General features: G+C 48.8%; 1 protein-coding gene across 1 annotated transcript in view; it reads right to left on the bottom strand.

Annotated features, from left to right (window-relative positions):
* Positions 1 to 528: 528 nt before the first annotated feature.
* LOC149358589 (monocarboxylate transporter 11-like) overlaps positions 529 to 25289 on the bottom strand; it is a 52188-nt gene continuing 27427 nt past the window's right edge. Inside the window, exons 3-6 of the mRNA XM_089568872.1 lie at positions 7121 to 7454; positions 4584 to 4860; positions 2346 to 2724; positions 529 to 1199 (exon numbers count right to left, since the gene is read on the bottom strand). Of these exons, the coding sequence (XP_089424998.1) occupies positions 529 to 1199; positions 2346 to 2724; positions 4584 to 4860; positions 7121 to 7454 (1661 nt within the window). The remainder of the gene's footprint in view (positions 1200 to 2345; positions 2725 to 4583; positions 4861 to 7120; positions 7455 to 25289) is intronic.

The following is a 25289-nucleotide window of genomic DNA, read 5'->3' as shown; positions in this document are numbered from 1 at the left end:
GATTGTGATCGTTAGGGACACATCAAACGGCCACGCCCACTGAACCTTGAGCCAATCAGAAGGAATATCACTGGAGTGTTAAGTTTCTCTCTTGGGTACCTCTTTCAGATGAAAAAAAGGAAACAACTTCAGGACGGGACTGTAGGAGACCAACCAAGACACGGAGTTGTTCATGTAATTTCTTACGAGCGCAGTTGATAGAGCTGTAAACAAACTTTTGTAGATTTGACGAGGCAAGCCCTCGCAAAAAAAAAAAAAAAACTTGTAAACCGCTCTATCAAGTCCGGCATCGCTAACTTTTCCTTGCTTTTTCTTGAGCTATTCTCATTACATGAGCTCTACCGCTCTGAAAGCAGACCTCGCTCTAATTATCCCGCATCGAAATTCACAGCGAAGCATAGCTTCGTGTCGAAGTCACAAATGTCCACAGCATCAAAAAAACAAAACAAAAAAAGAAACCACACTAATGCTGACACAGGTGTTTAGAAAAACGAAGAACCCTGGTGCGTCTCATATACGCGTACTTCACTACAAAGTACTGGTCACTTCTTCAATAGGTGCCATGGTTGAGCGGAACACCAGGGGTTCGTGAACGCATCGCGCGGCATGCGTCCTTTTGGGAGACACCACTGTCCTGTCCCTGGACAACGCGCAGTTGCACAGCGGTCCAGCCGCCGTCACCACACCGCACCCAGCGCATCTATGTACGTCTTCCGCGAGCGTCTCGTCCGCGATGACGCACTGCAGAAACTCCGGCCGCCGCACAATGTCAGCCAGCTCGTCATCGAGGTAGTCCGCGTCCGGACCCGGCTGGTCCAGATAGTCCACAGACGTGGACCAAGACGTAGACCTCTGGCAATACAGAAAAGACCTCCGGCAGACGCAGGGGGGCGTGCTGGTTGCTATGACGTCAGCGTCAGTGGAATCTGCGTGCTCGAAGCAGCCTTTGTTGGGGCTGTCGCCGACGCTGGAGGGACGGTGATGGCGAACTTGTCGGGGACATTGACAGTCACTGCACAAAGTATCGTGGGAGTGGTTGTGGTTGTGGTGAAGCTTTGGCTGTTGAGCTGCGTGGCTACATCGAAGTGGCTCTCTTTGAGCGTCCGGCAGGAAGAAGAGGCTTGTGGCGCCGGCAAAAGTGCACGCCGCTGAGAAGTAGAAGCCTGCCTTCGGGTCCTGCCGCGACTTGTTGATGTAACCTGCACGCGCAAGTGCCTGTAAGTAGTATTGGCTGTCCTCGGCGCCCTCATGTGCTTTAACATCTAGCGCTGTTACCGCATTTATCATACAGGCTGTGGTTAGATGGCGGATATATGGCGAAACCCTTTCATGCTACATCACTCTAGTCTATAGGTGAGGGCTGCTGTGTAATTCCCGGCCGTCCTGCCGAGTTTATGAGTAATTTCCTTCATATTATCCCAACTGTTCTCCGAGCGCACGTCAGACACGGAGAACTAGCACAGAGCTACACATAGCTACAGTTAATAGAACCGTTTTGGAGACACAGAAAAAATCTTAACACCTTCTCACATCCGAGAGCCAAATGACGTCCAAAGTGGAATATTTGCTTTTTTTTCCACATGCAGTGCCTTATACCCCGTCGAAACTAAGTAAAGTCCGTTCCACTTGATTCACATCTTCAACACTTCAGTGCATTGAGGGCCTACTTATTCTAAACAAGCTGAAATTAATACAGCCACTACCGCAGCATATTTAAATTAGTGACAGGCTTCCAAAAACACACCTCCGTTCGTTCCTGTTTCATAACTCACAGCGGGAACCAGCTACAGAGGTGCTTTAATCAACTTTCGTGCCGCCGCGGTGGCTCAGCGGTTATGGAGCTCGGCTGCTGACCCTAAAGACGCGGGTTCGATCCCGGCCGCGGCGGCTGGAATTTCTTTGGAGGAGAAATTCTAGAGGCCCGTGTACTGTGCGATGTAAGTGCACGTTAAAGAACCCCAGGTGGTCGAAATTTCCGGAGTCCTCCACTACGGCGTCTCTCATAGCCTTAGTCGCTTTGGGACGTTAAACCCCATAAACCATAAACCATAAAACAACTTTCGTGGCTCTCTGGTTGGGCCACTTATGACCGTCGGATGAAGTCGGGACTTGCTTCGGTATCCAAGTGCACGTTTAACAAGACGCGAACCTCAGTACCCGTGTCCGTCGGTGTAAACATGGCTCATCACTGACAATTTAGCCTTAAACTATGTCATCGGCGCCTCCACCATACCCAAGCGTAAAATAGCATATTCTCACTTCGTCTATGCAGAGCAGCAGCCCATCTCACCCTCCTACGCAGCCGCCACTGGCAGTCTTAGGAAGGACGCAACGCTTTCCCTCACCTGTGACGGGCACCCCGACAAGCACGGGCAGGCACTGTACCCACTGGACGAAGCTCCAGGCACGGCCGAAGTGCCTGGCCCTCAGCCGCTCGAAGACGAGCATGCGTAGCGCGTAGGCGACGCCGCCGGCACTAGCCCCGTACACGGCGGCGAAGAGCGCGTAGCCGGCGAAGCCGCTCAGGGCGCCCAGCGCTGTCATGGACAGGCCAGCGCCCAGCAGCGACAGCTGACACAAGCAGCGCCGGCTGAGTATGCACTGCGCCGAGCGCCGCCGCACCAGCAGCAGGCCGGCCACGCCGGCGCCCCCGGCCGACGCCACACCCAGCAGGGCCTGCAGCACCCAGGCGCCCTGGACGCCCTCAGCCGCACTCAGGGGAACCTGGCGGAAGTGTGCAGACTTCGTACGTGGGAACAGCGCACGGCAAGACACTAGGACACAGAAGGCAGGCAGGCACAAGCTCAGTGTTTTTCGTACCAGTGTCCTCAAATGGAAAAAAGCTCATCGGCATTTTGAGGGATTGGCCAGACACGAGTTATGCTGTATCCTCTACGCAGCGCGTGTCCTCTGCACAGCGCGCTCGATGTAGGAACTGAGAACGTAGCTAGTCTGTTGTGTTATGAACTGTTTTGTGAGGAAGCATGCAGACGCAAACACTGTTGCAAATAAACAAACAAATTTAACCTACATGTGCATATTCGTTATGCGCAAGACCACTGTAGTCGGTTTTTTGTTTTCTTTCAATAAATGACACAGATCTGCCGTCCAGTCAGCAGGAGTAATTCCCTACGATATAGGATTGTGTCGTGTGAGTGAACTAAGCTGTCGACAGGAACCGACGCCTAAACCGAGGCAGTAGTGCGTCTGCGTCAAACGGCGCTTCATGGCACTGCCTGCGGAGAACCAATTTTGCATCTCAATGCACAAAGCAGGAAAACCTAGCATGAACGAAGCACAAAAGAAGCACCCCGCCCCTGAGCCCTGGGGGGGGGGGGGGGGGGGGGGGGGCGATCACAGCCTCAGCTGAAGACCATCTTTACTGACCAGGAAGTGAAGGGGGAAGTTATAGTGCAGGAATGCATTTAGCGACGATATGTTCACCTTTCTTTGTGCACAAATTTTGGTCCATCCGTTTGGTGTCCATTCCCCATACCACAAAAAAATGACAATCTCTAACTGCGCCACTATCACTGCCGTGCGTAGACATAAGGGAGCTGATAGAAATAGTTGCAAAAAATTGAAAAGAAAGTATACACGTATCAACAGCCATGCTTATTCAACACTACCCCCCAAGCACGCCTGGACGATCTCCCTCCACGCCTCGACTATCCTCTGGCATGGAATGTAGTAGGGTACTTCCTTCACACTTTTTGTTGCACTTACCTTACAGAAGCTACCACACAAGGTCATAATGTTGTTTTGTTGTTGTTGGCATTTGTAGAAGCGGCACACATGGATGGCAGGGTATTCGGCAGGGTTTGTCGCAGTCCCGAACGAGTCACTCAGTCAGTTAGTGTGCGACCACAGGATAGATGGCTGGAAGCCTACCAATTCTTCGAGGCTATCTTCTATACTGCGTCTGCTACTACTTCTTCCAATCTCACCTCAATAACGTGGTTAAACTATCCTATTCACAGTGTACGCTTAAGAAGACTGCAACCGTATCCATCAGAACTTAGAACAAGATTTTTATCCCGGTGACGTGTCCGTCCGCGAAGAACAAAAAATCACAGACGATCAATGCTATTCATGGGTCAAAGTACGAGTTAGCGTTAATGTTCCTCCAACAAACATGGCGAGTGGGTAGAGTGATCCAGTTCGCCAATCATCGTGTTACACGCCACCACACTCCCTCTCGCTTCGCCCGATCCAATCCAGCAATTCCAGCGTGCCATGCCCTCACACTCTCCCTACTGCGTCCACCCCGCGACTCTGACTGGCAAACCGCGTTTACCCTCTCGCCAGCCTTCATCTCCATCCTCTCTCCCTCTTCCACTTTCTCTCACCATTTCTCCTCTCTCTCTGAATGTGGCCAGGGGCATTCCTTCTCTCCATTTTCTCCGCCAACACCAACGCCGGACGCTTTTTGCGATAATGGGCGATGTAATGCTGACGCATTAAAATGTGCGGACACGTGAATGCGGGCACGGAACAGTGATAAACACAGACTTGCGATGCATTCCATGCATTAAAAAAATTGCGAACAGTGGCGCCATCTGTTGCCGAGGACAGAAACGTACGAGGCAGAAGAATGGCGTGTACAGGCCCGCTGCGGCCAGCGCAGCGGCCACCATGACCACCCTGAGAGTGCGCGTGCGCAGTACGGAGAAGTCGAAGAAGGGCGGCTTCTCGGTGCCTGGTTGTTTCTCCTTGATTTTGCGTCGCTGGTTCTTGAGGTGCACGATGGCGCGCCGCTGGGGATGGTACAGCGACGCCGACCGGTAGAAGGCAGCCAGTAGGAAGTTCAGGGACGCCAACCCCGTCACAGCTTGAAGACCAGGTCGCCAACCCAAGGAACTGCACCACGCAGGCACACCCGAATTTTAAAAGATAGAGAAAGGTATCAAAACAATAAGTATGGAGCTTGGCATGACCTACACAACGCCAGGGAGAGGAGTCAGAGAGAAAGCTGAGATTGTTCCTTTCCTCTGGCCTTGAACGGTCACAAGCCATGTAGCACATTCTTAAACATGGCTATTTTGACCCATATGCCATAGCACTCACTTGGTTCTAAATATTCGCTCCTCGCTAAAACACATTACAGCCTTTTTCAGTGCGTTATGTGCATCTGTGCAAATGGATTGACCAAAGTTGGTGCGTTTACAAGAAGTGCAAGAACGTCGCTCTGAACATGACCATGAACACAAGAGATTGCCGCGTCGAGACCCACAGAGCACATTAGCGAACGCAAGGGAGCTAAACGTAGATAAATGGGTGACCACCGATTTATCGGAAAACAAAATAAATCGGTGAGCCCCCATTTCTCTACGTTTCACCTACGAGCACGGAGGTGAACATAGTCGAGCTTCTCACAAATATTGGTTAATCCAAAGTGGAAGAAACGTTATAGATGCATTGCTTTTTAGTTGCTCGCTGCCAAGTTAACAGCCAACACAAATGATCAAATGATGTCAGGTTGAAATCGCGGGGTACTGGGTGGAAGCTTTCACGTGCCTCATGCCTCCAAAGCGAAATGCATCCTTTTCTCGAGCACGTCACTGCACAAAAAAAGGGAAGGTGGGCTAAAAACCATTGCAAGGTAATGAAATGCTGCGAAGGAGACAAAACTACCTTCAGGCTGACAGCAGTAACTTTATTTGCCGCTGTCAACAATCAACAGCAAATAAAATTAGCAAGTAATGATTTCATTAGAGTCCGCGGTGTTGCGAAGACACCCACGTTCGCGACATGTGCCGGAAGTGCGGCTGATAAGGCACAGCGTTTTTTGTAATTAAGCTCACTTTCGCTTTTCATTTCGGCAACGCTCGACGAGTCCATTAGCAAGGCACATGGCCAACTACGATACAAAGCCCGTCGTCGTGTTCTACTCTTCGAGCAACGATTGCGCGACGTGCTTGCTACACGAAAGCGTGCTGCAGGCCAAAAGCAGGATGAGTGAGTGCAAGGCTCGACTACTAGTTGTTATTAGGAAGTTTATTTTGTGCAAGTAGGGCGGCTGCCCTCACGTGCATTGGGTGTGGATTTGTGGGTACAAGTGGGGGCAAGCAGCAGAATAATTAAAGGAGTGAAAATAAAAGAAAGCAGCAAGGAAATTATGACACGTGTGCGAGTGGTTCAGAAAAACGAAAGGAATGTTTAAGAAATAGGAGGGTAATGCGGGAAAGGGGGGAGGCCTGTAGTCAGGGTTTGTGCTGTGTACCGAATTCGCAGTAAAAATTAAATGTGTTAGAAATCTGTATGCAAAAATTGTTTCCACTTTTTCGATGTGCGAGTATAATATCTCGATGCGAGAGCCAGCCTTATTTCCTTGAAAGAGAAACGAAAAACGCCTTGTTCAAAATTCTGAGACCTTAAAAACTTCCATGGGTCAAAATTATTCAGGGGCTCAAAATCGGTGTTAAGACGTAAAATATATGATGAAACATCCTATCGAATGTCCCAAATATTAAGCTCTCCGAGAGGAACTAACTTTTATTCGCCTCTGTCATCCTCGCTCGCCTAACTGTTCGTCATCTCTCCTCCGTCCCCTTTGTCTTATAAAGTAATTACTATAATAGTCACTAGCACTCCATGTTATCTGCCGAATCCTGTCGACAGCGCCATTGTAAAAGACCGAGTAGTATATGCGGCCGCTACATTGAACGCTTTCCTTTAATATATTCCTCATCGTCGCCTCCTCTTGGTTTCCTTTCGCTCTTTCTTCATCAATGCTTTTCATGGAGCGCTTCATTATATTTATTATTGTTTTCACTACACGAACGTACGAGTAATGCCCCAATCAACGTTTACGGATATGCTTCAGTTTCGAAACTCTTGGGTAACCCCGCAGGGCGCACCCAAGAGTTCCTTGCCACCGTGGTGCTGCGGCCGTGGGCTGAGCCAGCGGAGAAAGAGTCGTCTGCTTGAAAAAGGACCCCACCCTTTAGCTGAAGCAACTCCTTCTTCAGTCATGTCCGGCTCCGGCAGGGAAGTTTCGAAACCGAAGTATATATACATAAACGTTGTCCCCAATGCTTTCTGGAGCTGATGACAAAGGCTGCCAACAAGTACCTGATAATCATTTTGAAGACTTTTAGCGACCACTGCCGCTTCTTACCCAAGCACCGAATGGAGGAAGGCCGCCATGACGGCTGTGCCCAGTCCTGTGCCCGCGCAAGATGCCACCTCGGCGCAGTGACGTCTCCTCTTGAAGTACTGTCCCAGCACCAGGTCTCCTGCGTCGCGCGCCATGCCCAGTCCCAGGCCCAGAACAAGGCCCTGGCTGAACAGGCCCTGGTGTAGCTGCGACGCGAACGACGAGAAGAGACAGCCCAGCGCGGCCACCAGACCCCCAACCAGGGCCGTGAGCCGCGCGCTCTTGCGCCGGCACCAGGCCGCCACCACGGGGGACACGAAGAGAGACGAGGCCAGCGAAAGAGATCCCAGCCACGCTGCATTGAGGAATTAAGGAGGAGAGAATGACACAGAAGAAATGCACTTCGTGTAGCGACACAGTGGGTTCCGAACTGCGAGCCAGTAAGCATTAGTCCACTCTTAACGGGTATCTGCAATTTCTCTGATCAATATTCGCCACACATCCTACAGGACACGTGCGGCGAATATTACCTGCATGAAATACTCAAGGGATACCACAGGGAACCTGTGTTTATGTACGCTGGGAGCGAATAGTAATTGACAGTGGCCTTGAACGAATTCTTCAGTGTTAATGCAGAGAGACTCCTGGGCTTCAGGAGAAATTCTCGCGCACTCATCTTGCCGTCCGCGCTTAGCGACAACACATTTTTGTGCGAATGTAGAGCTCACTACTGGATAGCAATAATGATTGCCCATGTACTTCATACCGTACAATGCCTACGGGGTCCCGTACGGCGCATACTGAATACATGACTGAGTATGTAGGAATATAGGCGATTCATATTATACAGCTGAACTCGGAAGAATAGATAGGTGAAGAAAAAAGAGGAGTAGTCGTAGAAAAAGAAGCAGATAGCTTCGATACAGTAATTCACCAGCGGCAACAACAACAAAAATCGGTTTGTGCCGGCAGTCGGGGAGATTGCATTCCTGCAGAAGTAGTACCCAACGCTTCGTGTATGTATCTACTAATTTCTTATACTGAAAACGACAATGGCTTGAGATCTCAGAGCAGGTTAGACCATTATCAGAGTGAGCAACGTGCTTCTCAAGGTGCTGTTCTCTGAACAAAGAAGTGCTTGAAAGGCCAATGCAGATCAACGTAGACATCATGTGGGTTACACAGGCAAGTAAATAGATGGCACACGTGAGTTGCATACAAAGGTAGCGTTCAGAGGTGTTTAAAACAGCAAGTTGTTGCTGCGAAACCTTTTTTCGAGCATAATGCTTCGAAACTGTCTAGGCTCAAAGTTTGGGGGCAAAATAGCATTTCACGTGGTGCTGCTGCCTCACTGGAGTTTAAAAGGCAGATGGAAAAGAAATAACAGCATAAATTACGAGCTTGAATATCCTTACGGCCTCATGCTTTGCGCTTTTCTCTGCACGCTCTATCTCTGGTGTTATGCTGTTGAGCGAAGATAACAAAGAACTCGCGGATCATTTGCTTGGTGAAAAAGAATGCACGTTTTTTTTTTCAGCAGAGTATTTCTACTTCAAGTGGAAAAAGCTGAAGGAAACTACAAAACAAACGAACCCTTTGTCAAACCTTCCTCGTTGTTACAGTTTCTATAACACGCTGTATGTGGAACAAACAGCGCTTGTTTGACGACAACTGTTCTTATTTTTTGTTCTTTCAGCGGTTGGTGCAAAGCCTGACGACTGAACAAGGACGTTGAACCCTTTCGCTCAAAAAGAGGATTGACGCTCAATTGCGTTTGCGCCGGTCTAGGAGTGGCCACGTGAGCAGATATATAGCTAAAGCACAGAGCAAAAAGAGGCGGCGCGGTTTCACGAAAAAAAAAAAAAACACGTTTGGAAGCAAGCAATGCCCGGGCGAGGAAAAAAACCGCACTGACACCAGAGCATGTGGTGAGGCTTGACTGATATGAAAGATCGTTTTCTTGCTTCACTTTACTATCGCTGTAGACATAAAGCGGTGCTCGACTGGTTTAGAGTCATTATAAACGGGAAAGAATGGCGGTTTTAATTTCTTAGATGCTTTCTTGCTGCTTCTATACGGTTCATTCCCGGCTAAATTCTCCCGCAAGCAAGCTCAGACAAAAGTAAAGAAAACTAACAATTCAAATACTTGGACATCTTCAAACGCGATGCCTTTAACCTATTGTTCAAGTCAAAAAGTAAGTCTAACCAAAAATTAGATTTTGTGCGTCAGTTTGCTATTCAGCGCGTTTTTAAAACTAGCAGAATCGACGCAATAAGCGAGACATTCAATTTCGTACTTAAATATGGCCTATTATCAGGACATGCGCTCTTTTTCCTAAAACTCACCATGTTCTTCATCACTCGTCACTTGCTATCCACGGACCGCTTTTAGATACAATTAATTTCCCGATAAATCCATTGCTCCTTTATCATTGGCTGTTTCCGTCTGTGACGTCAAAGGCAACGTGACCTCAAGCTTCTAAGTAATGAAACTCTACGGTTCTGCCCTCATAAAAATGATCTACTGACAGCCAATTGACCTCTCACAGACTCTTTTGACTTCCTATAGATATTTATTTTCATGTATTCATAGTCTATAGACTGTCTATAGACAAAAGTTCACTAAAAGTATATGGCCTTAAATCTATAGATTGCCTATAGACTGTCTATATCATTCGTATTTCCTATAGACTGTTCTCTAGGATTTGTTTATAGAGATTATACAGACTTTATATACAGAAGTATGGACAGTCTATAGACTCTAAAAAAAATTTTGTAAGGATCGTATCAAAGGCTGGACTTACAAATGCCAAGGAATCAAAAGAACGGAACGGGAAAAAAAACGCACACTATGCCTACCCTGCCCTGTTTTTACTGAAACGCTGGCTTCTGTTATAAATTTTCCTGGCGCTCTCCCTCTATCGCATTGTTCGTAGCGTATGTACAACTCTGAGACTGAATAGAAATTTCCTGACTCTGCAGTCACCTTCGCCGCTGTCAGACCGCCTCCAGACAAAAGACAACAGATCAACACATGTGTTCTGAATGGGAACAAAGATGAGCAACAGATAAGATCTGAGGACGTTTTATTTCCCGCAAGCAGGGGAGGACCCACCGCACGCTATCGCCCACAATGCTGTACACGAGATCTTCTTCTTCCAGTAGCTGAGCCCAAACGCATACCAAGCGAAGTTTTCTCCCAACACCCCCATCTTCCCGCAGCACTGGGATTGTCAGCGAGCGCTATATTCGGACGGAAGCCCAATCGGCGCTCGCTTCGCCTCCTCTGCCTTCATGAAAGACAAGCCTGTGGCTTCACCCCGCGCGCCGCGTCGTCTCTCCGGTCTCATTTTTTGCTCTCCGCGTGCTTTTTCCCTGACAGATGCGCGCTTTGAAAACAGACCCGCAGTGTAGGAAGCGAGTCTCATACCTTTCCATGTTGAAGCACGCAGGTCCAAAGCGCACAAAGGCGTTCTCGCGTGCCCAGGCATTCTCGTTTTAGCTTGCAAGCAGCCATGCAGCCAGGAACGAGATGGGCGGGGGGGGGGGGGGGGGGGGGGATGAACAGAACATATAGCGCTGTAGCTTTTATTCAGTAGCAACTAAGATATTGTCCAAAAGCTTGTGTTCTTTCTTCGGCCCGCTATATTCGGTAGCGTCGTCGCTTACCAAAAACAGTCTTCGTCAGGGTTATATCGCTGACAGTGCTTTAGGCGTCGCGTTTCCTCTAGATCTGACAAACTGAGGGAACAGCTTTGTCAACTGCACGTCCGTCGTGATGCCGGCGACAACTTACAGCGCTTGCTGTTTCCGCAAGCTTCCGCAATGTGCGGAGATCTCTGGATGAATTTGACTTAGCTCGGTGTTGCAGCCTGACTGATGCTGCCTGTGGGGTTCAAAGATTTATTCAATGCATGTTTATCTGCCGAGATATACTGGGCAACATAAATTTTCGGCGGATTTAAGGATATTTCGTAACCAGAGACGCGCTTGCTATTAAACGAATGCTTGCTATTCCCAGTTTAGCTTTTGTAATCGCGTACCAGCACTTCACGAAGAATAACGACGTGTCCCGATTGCTAGAGCTGCGAAGTAAAAATAGATCAGTGTCGGATTAGCCTTTGTAAGAAAGAAAAGAAAAAAAATCCAGCATCATTTTTTTTTTCATGTTCCAAAGGAACCTCACTTGTCAGGTTTTGATTCGCACATGCCTTGGGGCGGTGCCACGTTTACGATGTTTAGAACAAAAAAAAAAAAGCTTACCCAAGAACAAAGTTCCTGCTCCTGGGCATACAGTTCATAAGATTGGTCTCGTGACTTCTCCCTGTCTGAACACAGAAGCATTCTTTGTTTTCGCCGCTACGGTATGCCGCAGCCTACATTACGAAATCACAAAACGCAAACTTTATCGTGTGTTTTCTTTTTCATGCTATCAGAGGTCATCGACTCTGTTCCTCGTCTTAACGCCGACTTGCAAATGTATCCGGTGAAGCATCTAGCTACCGACTCTACATACAGCAAAGAGAAAACAGCGCAAGGCCTTCCTTCATCTCAAGTGTTTGTGTGATTCTCATCAGGTGCTTTCTTCCACATGTTGTTTTCTTTGTCCTTCGATGCACATTCCACACCCACTGTGGTCCAAGAGCACTAGCTTATAAAGGGTTGTTTACGAAGGGGTAGTAGCTCAACCTCGGGCGAACGTAACGCAGTTAGGCAAATGTTTTGACGCGCAGAAATAACAAAGAGAGGCCGCACACGCGCGGGTAATTTATGAAGCGTCCAGCGAGGCGACACTAGGCGACACTCGTTGCGTTCCCGCGGCACGGCGCTTGTTGCTGGGCTGGCTCGCACCGAGCAAAAACAACTAAAGAAAGCAAAAGCAAAGCCTGGAGCTTCTGGAACTACCCCCCCCCCCCCCCCCCCCCCCCCCCCCTAAAAAAAAAAGGCTGAACTGCCCGGCAGTAGAAGACAGAAAAGGCACCTCTTCAAATATGAACCCAAAGGGTTAGCTATTTTCTCAGCGCGCTTTCAGCGGCGTTCCGGGTAATCGCCGCCGTCGACGTGTCAGTCGATCCTTTAGTTGAGTCCAAAGTGGCGCGGCTCTCGGCAAAGGGGGAGGGGGGGGGGGGGGGGGGGGGGTTAGCGTCGTCCAGAAGCTGGGAAGAACGTGACTGGTTTCCTGTCACTCGCGTTTGCGGCGGACTGCGGTCGGGGTAGCTGTTGTTTTTCGCTGTTGATGATTTCTGGCTGCGTATGTAAGCAACCAGAAGCGATTGCAGTCATGCGAAAATTTGGCTGTGATTTATTTCGCAACCTTAGGCAAGCCGGAACAGCAGCAAACCAAAACGAAAGCAAGAGTTTTTTCTTTAGGGAACGTTCTTTTAACCTTGGAAGCTGTATGACTCAAGTTATCGTTGTTTTGCGTCGCCGTCGTCGGTGTCACTAACCTGAAATTGTTCGACGCCATTAAATCACGTGACGCTCCTCTTATCGGTGGTCCCGTAGTAGGGGGATTTATTAACTGCACTCAGCTGAAGATAAGAAGAAAAACAGGATGGCGCAGCTGTAAGATGGTTCGATTTCAGCGAATCTCAGAAAATACTGTGAAGAAGCCTTTACATTTCTTCCGGCATAAATCCGTTAATTTTTTCTACTTGAGTGCTTTCTCCAATATATTTGTGAGATGCAAGTGACATACCTGTTTTATTACTCGATTCCTTTTTTGTCTATGCCACATGTGCCGCATATGTATCATCCTATTGTTGAGCCGTCAAACTGTAGCGAATGAAATATACCTTATGCTCTTGTCCACTCCTCTAAAAATCCTAAAAAAGGGATTGAAAGTATTCCTAAATGAACAAACATCCTACGTGAAGCAGAAACAGCTTACTGGTGGAAGTCAAAACGCCACGCCGTCCACCATTCTGTCTCATTCTGAAGACATTCGGGAACAACGAAAACAAAAGGCTTGGCAAAGATGCCGTTTCTCTCACGCGCTATTTATATCGGTCGTTTCGCACGTGATCGGTTAACGGCCCAGAGGCAGTCGTAACGTCGACAAGGCCATTAAGATATCTACCCGAATCTAACGTAGCTGCTTAGGGCCGGCCTGTCTCCGTCTTTCGCCGTTCGAAGACAATTTATATCTTTCATCCCGGTTTTTTATTTTGTTCACGCATGGACCACGAAGAAGGTATTTTGGACTCGAGTGGTAGTTTAATGGATCGAGTGAATAAAGATGCCAAGATTTCAATGTAATCTCGTAAGTGGATTAAGGCTGTCTCCGCCAGCCCATGATTTACACATGAGTCTATGGCAGGGTTTTTCATAACAACCTTTTATGTATTCGAAGAAGCAGTGTAGTTTCTTTACCTCAATGAAAAATTGAGTATTCTACAAAGCTGACGTTTGAGATAGATAACGAGTGCGACTGAGAAATGTCTTGCCTCACTATACACAGTGAGTATTACGCTTATCACAAGAAGACTGCTCGGTCTTTCTTTTCCTTGTTAAAAGGTTAAAAAACAAGCGGAAGTCAAGAATTATGAGAATGATTCAAGCTTTAAAATAATGAGGGCGGAGTAATTATACGCTACGCTCGACTACTTAGTCCACATTAGGGATATATAAATAAGATCAGTCAATGTGCACGAATAAACAAATATATCAGTGACGGCAATGTAATTACTTAAGTAGTAAATAAAGTCAGTCAGCTTGCACGCATAAACAAACATGTCGGTGATGGCATTGTAATTACTTAAGTAGGTGGTCATGTGTGAATTCTAATTATCTCTACTATAGAAATACCACTACCACTACTACTAATACTACAACAGCAAAGTTGATCGGGTTTCAGGAAAATGATTACTTTTGGCTTATTACTTATTATCATCCGCCTGCGTGCAGTCATGAGGCTACAAAGAAAGCCATACAATTTCCTCAAAAACCTCACGGGTGAAAAAACCCCAATTCCTGGTCCAGGACTCGAACTCGGAACCATCGTCAGCTGGGTTTTTCGCTGTTCCAACTAAGCTAACCAGGTATGCAGATGGCAGAGCGGTGTGCAACTCTAAGCGGGAACTATGTTAGTCCAATGTGGTGCTGGACCACCAATGTTAGTCCAGCTTTCATTTTCAACCGTATAACTACGTTCCGGTGGATGCTACTTAGTAACGCCTCCTTTTACAGCTAAGCTACTGATACTGCTACTGCCAAGAACTGCTACTACTAGTACATAGCAGTCGTCACCGTAAACTCGGATGGGTAAGAAAGCTATAAAGAAAAATGTGAAGCTAGAGCATGATCAAAAACATGATGAAATGAATGATCCCTGCTTACCATCACAAAGGCAATACGTGCAAGTCGCGCACAGTGGCCAGGCGAGCACTCGCGTCATTAATTATTCACACTGTACAGGGTAGGAAAAAAACAGGGAAGTCACAGAACCAAAAATTTCGCAGTTTGCAGGGGCGCACGGCCGAGAAAGCGAGGACCACCCTGAAGGAAATTATATATATATATATTCCGAGACGCCCACGCATGACATCGCGCAAGCACCGGCCCACGCACGCATCCGCCCCCTCAAACGACGCGCACACCACTAGAGAAATGCTAGCAGTCCAACAGAATGAAGATCCCTAGAAGCAGAACCAAAGCGCCAGACGTACCCGACCATCCCAGGAGTGTACAGCTGGAGAGAGAGAGAGAGAGAGAGAGAGAGAGATAAGTTTTATTTTTCAGCTCAAGTCCGAGCCTTTGGAGAAGGTGCAGGAAAGGAGGCTTTACAAAGCGCCAGTTTCGAACGGCAGCTGAACCCTTCGCGGGCTCATGGGAGATTAAGGATACAGCAACAGCGAAAAGAAGAACATGGGAGAACCCCTTGTGCAAACATATAGCGCTCAGCGAAACCACCCACCTGCGCCGCTAACAGCCAGGCAGGTAGGCAGGCGCACGGTGAGGCTTAGGGGCGGCTTGCAGAACAAACAGAGAGGGATGCGCTCCCTGCTGGCAGTTTTGCCAAAGGTTGATTTACTCCAAGGAGCAATGCACGCTAAAGAAGGTCTTTCCCGCTAGATGGCCTCTGCGCAGAGGCTTTGGCGTGCGAGGCTTGCATAGTGCGTGCAGCCTGTTTGTACCGGCTGCTTTGGAAGTCGTTGCCCCCTGGTGGCGAAGTACGGAAAAGCGATATCTGCCGCTGCTGCTGATCAATTGATGGCTCAAGCGTGGTGGTAGCTTCAAAATGCTTCGCCCATCGTTCTGCCCTGTTCAGTTATGCGTTTTCTTCGTCTTCTCTGTCTTTTTTTTGTTTTATGATCGTAAGGACGACGGACAGGGCAGCGAGTCCCATGCGAAAACGTTTTGCACTGGAAATCTCTCGGCATTTCGTTCTCATAGAAAGAGCACAGCGTGAACTTGAGGCATGTAGCGCTGAACACTACGTAAGCATTCTTTTTTTTTAGTAGTGAAGGATACATGGGGACGAATAACTTTTCATACTAAAATTATCATCATCAACTACCAGACTCCTACCTCGCCACAGATCTCAACCATCCCTGTCCTGAGGCAGGCGCGACCACTTTGTCCAAGGATATTCTCTAATGTCATCTCCCCATCTGGTTCTCTTCAACCCCCCAGCCATGTTTCCCTTTCCATATAGCGTGAAGTTTTTCACCATAACTGATCGCTAGGCAGCCGTTCTACGCAAAACGAGTTCCGACCAGTTCCACTTCCTCTTCTTGATTCTAGCTCAAAAGTCAAGCCGCGTTTGCTCTCGAATGCATTAGTTATAATATAATGTATTCATCAAACCAATTGCCTCATATAACATCATCAGCTTGCGTTTATTCCGCAATCAGCGCTACATGCCCTTCTGTCTCATTTCAATTTTGCTCTTTCCAAGATTTCGGGAATTTGGACCTGGCCACGGTGGCCGCATTTTAGTTTAGGCGAAATTCAGAAAAATTCAGGGCGGAACATTGTTGACCTAAAGTGCGGTGAGGCAAAAGCCTTCAGCGCGGTGTTGCTGCTTAGGTCACTGATGTGTGGTTAAGATGTTAATTAAGTACACAATTGTTTGTAAATCTTAAATGCTGGAGACACTGGATGGCGTTTGGGAGGAATCCGTCTGATTCGACGCCCTTCTGCAAACACTCTCCAGAGTCCTAGACAAGGAGGACTACATATGCGTTGGCAGGAAGTAGCGTAGCCATTAGCATGCTCGGCTGCGGAATGGAAGGATGGTGGTTCGAATCCCATCGTGCACAAAGGTTTTTTTTCTGGTCTGACTAGACAAGCGTGCCACCCCTGCTGACAACCTTCTGTCGACAACGATGAGGCAGAAAAGGCTTTTACCTTAAAAATGCTGTGTACTGGGATTCTCGTGCATGTCGAGGAAACCGAGGCAGTCAAAAATAAACGATACCACGGATGTCAGAGTTTTGCAGAGGGCCGCCGAAGTAAAACCCTCAGCTACAGACGCTACGAGGCTGTTGAAATCTCAGTACGTTACGAGTGTTTTAAGTAAGTGTTGTGTCCCCTTATTGCTTTTGTGTGTGTGCGCCCCCTCCTAACGACCACTCGCATTCCCCTCCTAACGACAGTTCGCATCCTCCTCCTAACGACCACTCAATCCTCCTCCTAACGACCACTCGCATCCCCTCCTAACGACCGCTTGCCCCTCGTCGCACGCTGTCGCCGGATGCCCCCCCACGGTGCGCCCCCGCACCCTCCTCCTGTTCTGGGAAGCCACTCCCTGCCGTGGACGCTTCTCCACTCCCTCCTTTCTTCGGGCGGCCAGTTCGGCTCCTGCCTCGGTCGACGCTGGTCGCACCCTCATCGGCTTTAAATAAACGAAGTCTTAAAGTACCGTGTGCGTCTTTCGCTGCATTCAACACAGCGACCGGACACGACAGTGGCGACGAGAAAGTGGATTCGACCCGCGCTACGCAACGCTATTGACAAGCCATGGCTACGCGAGGGTTTCCCAATCAGATACCGGAATTCAACGGCTCATCGTGGTCATCGTGGGTTGGACGCCTTCAGTTCTACTTTGAAGCTAACAACATCACAGACCCAGCCTTGAAGAGGGCCAACCTGCTGACGCTGTGCGGGGAGCAGACCTACGATACTGTCTGCGCCCTTGTTCAGCCAAGCACACCAGCGGCAGTGTCTTACGACGACATCGTAAAAGCGCTGCAAAAGCACTACGACCCAAGGCCATCCGAGGTCTACAGCCGGGCTCGCTTCCAACGACGAGATCAACTGGAAGGAGAAACTGTGAGCGCCTACGTAGCCGCGCTCAAGAAGCTCGCTGCCGACTGCAATTTTGGAACGCTGTCGACAACAGCTACCGGGCAGGAGGGAGACGCAGCTTCTTCTGCTAACACCACCATGCTTCCCTTGGACGTGATGTTACGCGACAGATTTGTGTGCGGACTGAGTGACGAGTCACTGCAGCAGCGCCTGTTCGCTGAGAAGGACCTCACATTCAGCAAAGCTTACGACATCGCCGTTCGAGCGGAGAGCGCCGGTCACCAGCAGAGAGGGATTCGCCGGAACCCCGAGCCGGTACACCAGACAAGCAACCAGGTGCGCAAGCCTTCTGTTGTTGTAAAATCGGTCAAAAAGGCACAACGCTGCTGGCGGTGTGACGACCAACACAACCCCCAGGGATGTCGATTCCAGTCAGCCACGTGTAATTTTTGCCACAAGCGAGGGCATATCGAAAGAGCATGCATTACGAAACGGAGACTTGCCAAGATAAAGTCACCTTCCCAGCCTAATCACAGCGTCAACGCCTCAGAGAATACGCCGCTATCTGATCTCCATGGAACAACATCAGCAACACCATCTGTGTTGTACGACCTGAACACCATGAATCTCGGCACGCGACCGAAGATTTTTACAGAAGTAAGCGTACATCACCAGCTGATTAAGTTCGAGGTGGACTCCGGCGCAGCCTGTACTCTGATCAGTGAGGACACGTTCCGAACTTCATGGCCATCTGACGCACCAGCCCTGCAACAAGACGACACGCACCTGCGAACGTGGTCAGGACAGAATCTGCCACTATTGGGCTCTGCCAACGTGCAGGTTAACTACAACGGCCAGACCCATACGCTACCTCTGCTTGTTGTGAAGGGCACAGGATCAAGCCTTCTAGGGAGAAATTGGTTTTCTCCACTAGGCGTGATGAAATGGAGTAAACATCAAAACGCCGATGCGCTAAGCCGTCTGCCACTAGACGCAACTGTTGACGAACCATTTCCACCAGGAGACGTTCTGATGTTCGAAGCACTGCCAGAACCTCCGCTTACAGCAGGCACAGTTGCAGCATCTACGCAGAAGTGCGCAGCTCTCCGGCTAGTTTACACAGCTGTTCAACAAGGCAACGTGCATAAACTCAAAGGGGACAACTTCGACGCTTACCGCAGGCGAGCTACAGAGTTGAGCACCCATCGCGGCTGCATCATATTTGGGTCCCGAGTTGTGATGCCGAGAGAACTACGCGCACAAGCTATGTCTCTCATCCACGCCGGACATCGGGGCATCGTTGCAATGAAAAAGTGTGCCAGAAGCTACATGTGGTGGCCTGGCATTGACAACGACATCGAAACAGTGGTGCGAGAATGCAAGCCTTGCCAGAGCAGCCGGAGCGCCCCGCCGAAAGCTCCTGTCCCAGAATGGGAAAAGCCAGACACACCATGGCACACACTGCACATTGATTTTGCAGGACCAATTGAGGGCTGCACTTTCCTTGTGGTCGTAGATGCCTACACAAAGTGGCTTGAGATAAGGCAAATGGGACAGACGACTTCGGCAGCAGTCATTGACAACCTCCGATCACTGTTTGCAACGTTCGGCCTGCCGCGCAAGGTAGTGTCGGACAACGGAACACCGTTTGTGTCTGCGGAGATCCTCAAGTTTTATCGCGACAACGGGATCTCATCAGTTACATCGGCCCCCTACCACCCAGCGACAAACGGACAAGCCGAGCGCTACGTAGCCGAGCTAAAACGCGCCCTTGAAAGAGATCAGACAGGCTCGCTGCAGCGCCGCCTTGCGCGCTTTCTCTTCAAGCAGCACACGGCGGTTCAGAGCACAACAGGCGAGACCCCCTCGAAAATGATGTTCGAGCGTGAAATGCGAACCCAGCTCACAGCCATCCTCCCCGAGCCAAAGGCAGAGACGTTCCGGGAAGAAAAAGCAATTCCGCGCTGCGGCACGCTTAATGAGGGGCAGCGCGTCCTCGCCCGACAGTTTCTGAAAAAGCCACGCTGGGAGGAAGCTACAATTGTCAGACGCATAGGCCTGCGCTCTTGGCTCGTCAACATACATGGCACAGTAGCACGCCGACATCTCAACCAGCTGCGTAGATTTACGACGCCGTCTGAGAGCTGTCCGCCAGCGGAGAGAACACGTGCACCATCTTCCCACATAGCCTGGCACCTCTTCTCGGAAAAAGAGACTTCGCCCAGGACAGACCTAGGAGACACAGCGAACAACAGCCAGCCTACAAGTGTTTCTCCCCCGAGCGCACAAAGCCAGCGCGCCTCCACGCGTGAGCGCCGACCCCCTGCACGATACCAGGCAACTTTCTAAGGGGGAAGGAAGTGTTGTGTCCCCTTATTGCTTTTGTGTGTGTGCGCCCCCTCCTAACGACCACTCGCATTCCCCTCCTAACGACAGTTCGCATCCTCCTCCTAACGACCACTCAATCCTCCTCCTAACGACCACTCGCATCCCCTCCTAACGACCGCTTGCCCCTCGTCGCACGCTGTCGCCGGATGCCCCCCCACGGTGCGCCCCCGCACCCTCCTCCTGTTCTGGGAAGCCACTCCCTGCCGTGGACGCTTCTCCACTCCCTCCTTTCTTCGGGCGGCCAGTTCGGCTCCTGCCTCGGTCGACGCTGGTCGCACCCTCATCGGCTTTAAATAAACGAAGTCTTAAAGTACCGTGTGCGTCTTTCGCTGCATTCAACACAGCGACCGGACACGACAGTAAGCGAACACCATCAGCCAAGACTGCTCTGTCTTTTTCTTCTTATTATTTTTCAGTCACGGAGCAGAACGCCGCTTGAATCATGTCCGAGGATGCGTTCGTTCAGACGTAGCTTTCAAGCACAGATTTGAAGCTTGATGGGTTCTATTGAAGATCCAAACACAGCAAAAAAAAAAAAGAATAGATTTTCGCAATCTTGCAGCCAAGTGCTACCCAGGTAACAGCGAAATGTTAAAAGAATGTTACTTTTTTGTTTTTGTCGAAAGTTAATACGCTGTTAATGTCCTTTTTTTAACATTCCTGAAACGTTACAATATCCCGTTGAAAGAGCCTGTCGTTGCTTTAATTAAACATTTCAACAATGTAACTGTAACTATCTCTAAAATAATAAAGGAGTCTTGCAAAACTCTAAATAGAAGGGTGTAAAAAGGGAGTAAGCTGTCGTCTAGCGCACACTTTCTTATAAAAAGAGAGTGCGCTAAAGGTAATCTTACTTTCTTTTTACACCCATATAGGCGTATTAATGTTTAGAGTGTGTAGAGCATGAAAGCCCGAGAGTTATGAAGGTGCACAGCTTAATTACCGTTTCGCAATTGCCAGCAACGAGAGTGACCTTTTAGTCCTAAAATACACGACAACAAATACATGCAGCTCCGAATGGATACCATAAAGACAAGCTTCTATATCCCTTCTCGAAGGGTGTTGTAGAAGTGATAGTGGTTAATGGACAACAAGCAAAATTTCGAACAAAATAATGGGGTAGTGCATGCAATCTTGCGCTGGCACAGACTTATTGCAAAGTACTGCTGGTTGAAGAACATCCCTACTGTAAGAATAGTGGGAAAAGTTCTGGGACACATTTCTTGAAATGTTTGTAATGTTGCTTTATAGTTATGAAGTACACATTATACTACATTACACAATATTAGAACAATGTTTGGCTGTGATGTTGAAATAACGTTTATAGTATGCATACAACGTTATCTGTTAATTGTCAACATTGAAATAATGTTCCAGTTTAACACGAAACATTAACGCAACTTACGTAACAGTTTTATGACTTTATTTTAATGTTTGGTGCTATCTAGGTCGCCACGCGAGAACTATGCATAGAAAAAAAGCGAAGAAAGTTGATCGAACGTCCCAGGCTTGCTACGGTATTTGGGCAGCTCTGGAGAAAGTTAGCAGGAAATATGGCAGCGTAAAGCAAGCAAAACACAAGTCTTAGTAAAAGAGACGCAAAAAAGAAACTATGTGATTCTTGTGTTACCCGTAAGTCCATAAGCGTGCAGAATCACTAAGCGACACCTGTTAACGGGCGGGGATAAAACCAACCGCGTCTTAAGTCAGAAACCATGAAATAGTTCCGGCCCCAACTGCCCTTAACCACAAGCAACCTTAAAGTATTGCCTATTTACATGCTCAATAGCCCTTCCCATCTCCCCAATGCCGTACTCCACTCCCTCACTGAAGGCATGTTTTACCTCACAGCATCTTGACTACCATGTCGCCCTTGTGGGGCAAGCCCAGAGAATTCTGAGTGCATATGTGCTGTGTTCTCAATAAAGTCTGCTCTCCTTCTCTAACTACTCACACGTTTGGTCGAAAGGCAGGGCGTTTCTGTCGACCACGGAGATGTAGTACTCGGCACAGCTATGTTTAAATGCCCTCAAAGCGCACGCCCTAGCCTACAGCGTACACCGACAGCAAGGTGGCGCTGCGAGTTATATGCGTCTAGTGCGGGAGCATATATAGGTACAGTGCATGCCTACAGCCACTCGCGAGAGGTGGGGCATGGCGACTCGGTCGAAAGCCACAATTTGCGGCCATCTCTGGCTATAAACTGCCCCGGCGCGCCACCTGACGGCGCTCGTTTGAATTCAGCGGCAATACCCGTAACGATGCCGTTGTACGCGCAGCGCAATTCGCTATGTGTTGGGATCTTTGGGTGCGCCGACTCGCAGCCTTGCCATTCACATTAGTTTCATGTCTGTCATTTCCTCGGCGGGAAAGTGGTGCCCAGCAGGATAAGGGATATAACGCCAATAGCGGTTGATCATAGGCTGATCATAGGTTGATCATAGGCTGATCATAGGCTGATCATTAATTGATCATAGGTTGATAATAGGTTTTCGTCTACGCCCGAAGAAGTGAAGTGGGGGCAAAGGTGGTGGTGAAGAATCTTTATTGAAAAGCAGATAGCTTAACTGCGCCAACGGAAACAGCTTATCAGCGTTGCTAGTTCTGTACAGAGCTGTTAAAGAATGAGGCTTGCAGTCGGTAAAGCAGACGCATCGCAAGCTCCCCGGTTGCAAAGTTGCTTAGTTAGCAGTTCATTTTACTCCTGCTCGTTTTGTGTCTTCCAGAACATAACTTATGAGTGCATTTTGTGAAACCTCCGCACCAGAGAATAGCAAATGTGGGAAAGCGGGCGAACCACTTTTGGCGGTGCGCAGAACAGGAGCGCAGCGGTTGAGCGGTGCGCAACTACACTGAGACGGCAGCTGCTGCCACCGGTGGTATTTGTGCGAACCAGGTTGTTCTCGGACAGGCAGACAAACAAACGCTAGACAATTTTGCGCGGATCTGAACAACCGGATTAATGCGTTCACACTAAAAAAAGCGATGGGCTCTTGGAATGGATACATTAGAGACTTCACTGCCAGTATGTTTCCTTCTACAAGGAGAACAGTGCACAGAGAGAATCTGAACTGCGAGTAGTTTCAGCACTTAAAACATTGCGCTTAAGGAAGAGCGCGACCAGAAGGTGTCCATCTACTCAAGAGAATGACGCACTCCTCATAATCCCCCTTTCATAAGCCCCACTTCCCAAAACACCTGAAATCAGTAAAAAAAAAACAAAAAACAAACTCGGGGCCTTCTGAACAGGTAGAAATTTTTCTGGCCTAGTTTTCTGGGCAGTTTTCTCACAATCCAATGGGCAGGTTGCCACGGTCGGCAGGTTAGGATGAAGTCACAATGTCACGTGAGCTCTCTCGAGCAATCATTTGGAAGCGCAAAGTTGGCAGGGCTCTGTGAATGGTTTATATGAGGTCACGTGACCCTGATGACATCACCTCTCAATTGACCAGTCAGGGAATTTCAAATTTTTCGGTGCGTTATGATTAGCCAATTGCGGTGATGTGATCGCCATGACGTCATCAGATTCACGTGACCGCAACTGACCGCTCAGTGCGTTTCGTTACAGAGAAACCGGAAACTGCATGATGACGATTAAATGTTATCGCATTAATATATCCAGGGCGTAAAACAGAGTTATTTCAAACAAAACAAATTTATTTGTAGGGGTTCGTCTTTTCTCTTCATTCTGTGCTTTCTTTTGCTTTTTTTGTGGCTGCCGTTATCTACCATTCGATAAAACGCGAGCAGCGTGGATAGACGGAAAAGCTCTTCGGAATTCCGCGAATCCGCACAACGCGGCAGACGTCGCGCATTCCGCTCGATCCAGGCGATCGGCCACCTTACTGTAGCGCCCCCGCGTTGCAGACGGAAGCCAGCCGTCTATTCTCGGGCACTCAGGTCGGCAGATCCCCTTTCCGAAGCTGCAGCGTCGCCGTAACTCCTGTCGAAGAATGGATTCCCGCCAGCTGCGGCGACGGCGACTCGAAACAGTAGCTGCTACCTGCAGCTGCAGCTGTCATGCTGCAGCTCGTTTTGACCTGGTTAAGCCGGTGTGAATATGCCATCTGACCGGGTCCACAACGCATCGTATAAAAGGCGTCCCTCTGTAATATAGTGAGGTGCAGAATGAGATGCTGAGTGGCTTCCCGGTTTAATTTTTTTCCTCAAGACTCACTCACTCACGCACTCACTCACTCACTCACTCACTCACTCACTCACTCACTCACTCACTCACTCACTCACTCACTCACTCACTCACTCACGCACGCACTCACGCACGCACTCACTCACTCACTCACTCACGCACTCACTCACTCACTCACTCACTCACTCACTCACTCACTCACTCACTCACTCACTCACTCACTCACTCACTCACTCACTCACTCACTCACTCACTCACTCACTCACTCACTCACTCACTGAAAGGTCAATGCCAGCGTCGTGTCATTGCGCTCGCCTACATACAATTCCTGCGCCCACTCTGCCCAGACCCAACACTAACCCCCTTCGAAACATCGCCACTTCATCCGTCCATACTGATCTGCCACCCCTGAAAATGTCGAAGCTTACTGCACAGAGATGAAAATTATAAAAATTCCAAGCCAGAAACTGTTGCGGACATACTGTCTATAAGTAAATAATGGTAATTAATTAGTTATGTTAGACTTGAAGCGTCAAAAGCCCCCCCCCCCCCCCCCCTTTTTTTTTTTCACGCTGCAGTAGTTTTGCAGTATATCCTTACAGGGTATCTCCGGGTTTCAAATTAGGAGCAGAGCACCCCAGAAAGAGACTGAATGAAGAATCAGGAAACAACGTCCGGGTATAAATTGCAACGCTAAGACGGATATGAACAAGACTTAGAGAACTTTTAAGAAAGTAAACACGAACGCGAAAAGACGGACAGGCTTTGAGAGCGAGCATAGGAAGCACGAACTCTGAAGGAAGTCCTGAAGCGGGAAGCTTGCAGGGGAGTTGAGATTTATTCAATTTCTGGCCACGCTTGCGGGATCGATAAAGGGAGAGCGTGATAAATGATCGGCCATCGCGGAAGGGCATATTAAACTTGAAATATGACAGCTGGCACGGCCTCCGCGATCCGGGGTGTGTCGAGGGAGAAACGCGGTGGCTTCCACCGGAACCGAGCAACCGCAGAGTATAGGCGATGGAAAACAACGCACTTATTCCTAGCGAGACAAAAAAGATCAAATGCAATGACCGAGTTTTGACGCCGTTAAACTGAGTATGACGTGCGAAAACATTTGGTTTCGAATTAGCTTGACTCTTGCCTAAACGCTGCCTTACATTGTCCTTCAAGACAATTTCTTTCAAACTCTCGCACCACGTGACCTTCCCTTGCCACACCGTATCCAAGTCATTTTATCTCGAAGGTCAAGGGTCAAAGGTCGAAGCTTCAGAGACCCATCGACTTTTTTCAGGATTGCTAGTGAAGCAATGATTTCGCAATAAAAAAAATTAAGAGGTTAAACCATGGACCGGCTACTTTCACGTTAGGCTACTAAAATGCGCCTGAATTAGCGTGCAAC

The sequence above is a fragment of the Amblyomma mixtum genome, chromosome 2 (genome assembly GCF_055824585.1).
Source record: "Amblyomma mixtum isolate Tamu chromosome 2, ASM5582458v1, whole genome shotgun sequence".
In the NCBI taxonomy this organism is placed as follows: domain Eukaryota; kingdom Metazoa; phylum Arthropoda; class Arachnida; order Ixodida; family Ixodidae; genus Amblyomma; species Amblyomma mixtum.
The sequence above is the reverse complement of the archived record's forward strand: the minus strand, read 5'-3'. Positions and strand labels throughout refer to the sequence as shown.